Source organism: Schistocerca americana, chromosome 1, assembly GCF_021461395.2.
Source record: "Schistocerca americana isolate TAMUIC-IGC-003095 chromosome 1, iqSchAmer2.1, whole genome shotgun sequence".
NCBI lineage: Eukaryota > Metazoa > Arthropoda > Insecta > Orthoptera > Acrididae > Schistocerca > Schistocerca americana.
Genome location: NC_060119.1, coordinates 836479650 through 836484507, shown reverse-complemented (window position 1 = coordinate 836484507; position 4858 = coordinate 836479650). Strand labels below are relative to the sequence as shown.

The following is a 4858-nucleotide window of genomic DNA, read 5'->3' as shown; positions in this document are numbered from 1 at the left end:
CTTAAAAGAGAGTTTGGACAAACAGGATAAATTAATACCTATGGTCCAATCGCAAATTGCAGGCGTGATCATTCGAGTAGATGACGTGGAACGGAATGTTAAACCACTTCAGACGTCGGCCGAAGTGGCCGTGCGGTTAAAGGCGCTGCAGTCTGGAACCGCAAGACCGCTACGGTCGCAGGTTCGAATCCTGCCTCGGGCTTGGATGTTTGTGATGTCCTTAGGTTAGTTAGGTTTAACTAGTTCTAAGTTCTAGGGGACTGATGACCTCAGCAGTTGAGTCCCATAGTGCTCAGAGCCATTTGAACCATTTTTGAACCACTTCAGACATAGTAAATATAAGTAATCTGGAGGAACAGGTAGAGGAAATAATCGACCTAAAAGTTGCTGAGAGGGTAACCTCCGACAATGTTTCTTCAAATTTAGGTTCAGAACTTAATGATACTAAGAGATGTATAAATAATTTATGGAAAGAATTCAAACTTATCCAGGATAAGGTAGACAAGAAAGTGACATCTTCTAACATGGTGTTAACCAGTGGGGTAATGACCGACCTCCAGTGGGGGGCAAATTCTGGACTATCCAGACAGTTTCCAAAGTTTAAACCAGAGGGGGAAATACATCCTACTCGTTTTCTGAAATCGTTTAACCAAGCCTTGCCGGAAAACTGGGAAGATCCAAACAAATTCGAATTTTCAGCGGGAAACCTTTTAGGAGAAGCTTGAGTGGGGAAGGTGGTCAGCTAGTGCCCAAGAGAAATTAATATCTGATTTGTGGGACCCGAAGTACTACAACAGTACGTGGGGTACAATGAGAAGTATTTTGACTGGCATTTAACACGGACGAAGTACTTAGATAAGCCCATGGGGGAAGATGGGTTCGTCCGAATTCTAATAAGATGTCTACGCATTCACGCCAGGAAAGATATATTGTGTGGTGGGTGGAAAACCAAAGAAGAACTGTTGTCTTTTGTGGATGCAGTCAATGCCTCGAACAAGGACCGTAACGAGAGCGTACACCAAAATGAAAATCAGACTTATAAAAGTAATAGAAATAATAATTTTAGAAAACATGAGGGTAATTTTGCTAGAGTACACCAATGTAATAGGAGTAATGGTAACGATAATTACCAAAAGAAGCATCCAACTTCGAATATAGGCCCAGTGACGTCGCAAGCGTTTGTAGCAAGCAGTAATAGAGTACAAAGTGGTAACGTAATACCCCAATTCGGTAACCAACCAGTGATTACCGATAATGAAGAAAACGTGGTGCGATCTTGATCCAGGGCCGGGGCCCAGGTCGTAGGAATACATTAGAAGGCCTAGTCCATAATAAGTATGTTAATTTCACGCATAAAATACCAACCACAGTATGGTTGTTACTGGAAGAACCGAGCTTAACTACCATTAATCCACAACCAACAATAATAAGAAAAGTAGTGGATTTTGAAGATAACATATTTATGGATTCCGGGAGTGAAGTGTCACTTATTTCTAGAGTTTTCTTTAACACATTACGAACGAAATATCACTTACCGATACTACCAGTAATGGGAAAGTACGAAGTCGGCATTACTGGAACAAAAAGCAAAGCTGTAAAACACGAGACCCAGGTGAACTGCAACATTGGGAATATCCCATTTCGTCAGACACTATAAGTAGTAGAAAATATCAATAGGGATGCGTTAATTGGTCTAGACTGGCTATTAGAATTTAACGTCATATTGAATTTTGAGGAGAATATTTATTTATTTTGGAAAAGGTGACTACAAATATTGTTTAAAGTTTGTGACGGACATCTATATTGGTAAACAAACAATTGAGAATCAATGTTTGTGGTTAACAGCGACAGCACAATCGTCACTTGTGTCTACAGGGTAACAAGCAACTGCGGCACTGGATGAATCCAGAAAAAAGATACACATGTTCAGAGTGTGGAAGCCGGCCACGGTGGCCGTGCGGTTCTAGGCGCTGTAGTCCGGAACTGCGGGACTGCTACGGTCGGTCGCAGGTTCGAATCCTGCCTTGGGCATGGATGTGTGTGATGTCCTTAGGTTAGTTAGGTTTAAGTAGTTCTAAGTTCTAGGGGACTGATGACCTAAGATGTTAAGTCCCATAGTGCTCAGAGCCATTTGAACCAGAGTGTGGAAAAAGCTATAACTATAACAAGACTTTGCGGAAACATGTATCACAGGTACATCCAGGAAAGTTAAATGATATCGCTCCACAATTAAGAGTGCAAAAGTTTTATAAATATTTGTGTAGTTCATGTGGCAAACAGTTCAACCATGAGCACAATGTAATGTGCCACGAAGGAAAGGAACGTGGATTGGAAAATAGTTTTATGAAAGTGAAATGCTCATTGTGCGATATTTCAGTTCTTTCGAAGAAAAACAATTATGATCACTTGTCAATGAAACATGCTGTGTCGATAGCATCTGAAGAGACTGAATTTGCATCTTTCCAGGAATTCAGTGAGTGGAAGAAGCAGACTGAGAGAAAAACGTTGTCACTTTACGTCAAAAAGTGTGGATCGTATCGTACTTCGGACAATGTCAATCGGCATTCCTTAGTATGCCATTGTTCAGGACAATATGTATCTAACAGTAAAGGTATTCGCCGCATGAAAATCCAAGGCACTAACAAAATAGGAGGTGTATGTCCTTCCAGCATTGAAGTAACCGAAGCTGGAGATGGTAGCTGCAAAGTAAAATACGTGGTTACCCATGTAGATCATCAAAATGGTGTTAGACATTTAGATTTGACAGAAGAAGAAAGAAACACGTTAGCCGTTAACATCGCAAACAAGGTACCATTGCAAGCGATACTCGACAAAGTAAGAAATGGTTCAAATGGCTCTGAGCACTATGGGACTCAACTGCTGAGGTCATCAGTCCCCTAGAACTTAGAACTAGTTAAACCTAACTAACCTAAGGACATCACAAACATCCAAGCCCGAGGCAGGATTCGAACCTGCGACCGTAGCGGTCTTGCGGTTCCAGACTGCAGCGCCTTTAACCGCACGGCCACTTCGGCCGGCGACAAAGTAAGAGACACTTTATCTGATTCCATGCTAGAGCGTATCCATCTACTGACAAAAAAAGATTTATACATCATTGAGCAGTGTAATAATTTACGTTCCGAGGTCATGGGACATAAAGACGATGGCATCAGCGTAGAAGCGTTGGTAAACGAAATCAATGTTAGCGATAATCCCTGTGTTTTATTCTACAAACCACAAGATACAAGCAGCCAAAGTCATCCTCTCCTGAGAAGTGAAGACTTTGTCCTCATCATTATGAACAATGCTCAATGTGAAATTCTGAAGAAGTACGGCAGTGACTGTATATGCATTGATGGAACTCATGGAACTAATGGTTATCGTTTCGAGTTAATTACACTTCTTGTGCTTGACGACATGAGACAAGGTTTTCCTTGTGCTTTTCTAATCTCAAACAGGTCTGATCAAGATGTGCTGTCATTATTTTTTAGTGAAATAAAGACTAAAGTAGAAAAAGTACGTCCTCAAGTGTTCATGTCAGATTTAGGTGAGTCTTTTTACAATGCTTGGCTTTCACAGATGGAAGAACCTGTGAGAAGACTGTATTGCTCGTGGCATACAGACAGGGCATGGAGGAAAACTATATGTATTAAAATCAAATCAAAGGAAAGACAAGTTGAAACTTATAAGCTAGTGAGAAGTTTAATGCAGGAAAGAGACGTCATAACATTTGAGCACGTATTTCCTTTAGCTCTGGAGCGCGTGGTTTCAGATCCTGTAACAGCTGAGTTTGGGTTCTACCTCCAAGAACATTATGCTAAAAGCACCAGGTGCTGGACATATTGTTACAGAGCCAACAGTGATATCAATACAAACATGCATATTGAAAGGATGCATCGAACAATAAAATACATATATTTGCGTGGTAAACATGTAAAACGACTTGACAAATCCATTCATGCATTAATGAGCTTCGTCAGGGACAAATTACATGACAGGCTCATTATTCTTACCAAGGGAAAACTGACAAGCAAACTCAAGGATATTCGCTCAAAGCATGACTTAAGTTCTGAGGTGGTTCAGGAACGCATAGTTGAAGAAGGAAAAGGCTGGCTTGTACCATCATCTACTTCTGATGTGGGTGTCACTTATTTTGTACAGCCAAATGTGCAAGGCTGCAGCTGTAAATTGATTTGTATTGACTGTCAGGGCTGCATAGATTCGTGCGTAGATTCGAGTATCAGATGGAACATGTGCAAACATATTCACTTTGTCTGCCTATACAAAACAAGACAGTCATCCATTTCAGTGAACGTCAGTAATTTTCGTGATGTTAATGATGACGAGGATATATTACATATTTATGAAGAAGGGGAATCAGTAGTAAGTGAAAAAGAAAGTATATTGGTCGAACTCAGCAGAAGAAATATTGAATCTTCAGATTTAACTTAGGAGAAGGAGAACATGAAGAGAAAATTTTCTGAAGTGATTGACACAATATCTTCTCCAGGGCAACTGGAAGTTTTAAAACGCCAGCTGTCAAGCTTGAAAGCTACATTAGTATTGGGGTTTGCACAGCTGAATAAGTATTAAGGAGAAAAGAGACATCTTACTAATAACTATATTTGCACATTCAAGAACAAAACAAGATTACAGCGATCACAACACAAGAATCCACACACACAAAGAGTGTTAGGCAACGCCAAAGAGGTCAAAGAGGTCTATTTTACACAGTGCACTTTGCTCCGTCACACACGAAATATATTGTTCACACAATTCCAACACCCCTCCTTGAACTTATATTTTGTGTGTTGCTTCTACAAGATAAACCAAATAGTCCCACAATCTTCTCAAACTT

The 4858-nt window shown here is 40.4% G+C and overlaps 1 protein-coding gene across 1 annotated transcript; it reads left to right on the top strand.

Moving 5' to 3' along the window:
- The first annotated feature begins 3147 nt into the window (after positions 1–3147).
- On the top strand, positions 3148–4452 carry LOC124594561. The gene has a single exon (XM_047132935.1). The coding sequence runs from the start codon at positions 3148–3150 to the stop codon at positions 4450–4452; it is 1305 nt and encodes a 434-aa protein (XP_046988891.1).
- The last annotated feature ends 406 nt before the right edge of the window (positions 4453–4858 follow it).

Coding starts and splice junctions, on each gene's coding strand:
- LOC124594561 (XM_047132935.1), top strand. CDS start 3,148: ATGGGACATAAAGACGATGGCATCAGCGTAGAAGCGTTGGTAAACGAA.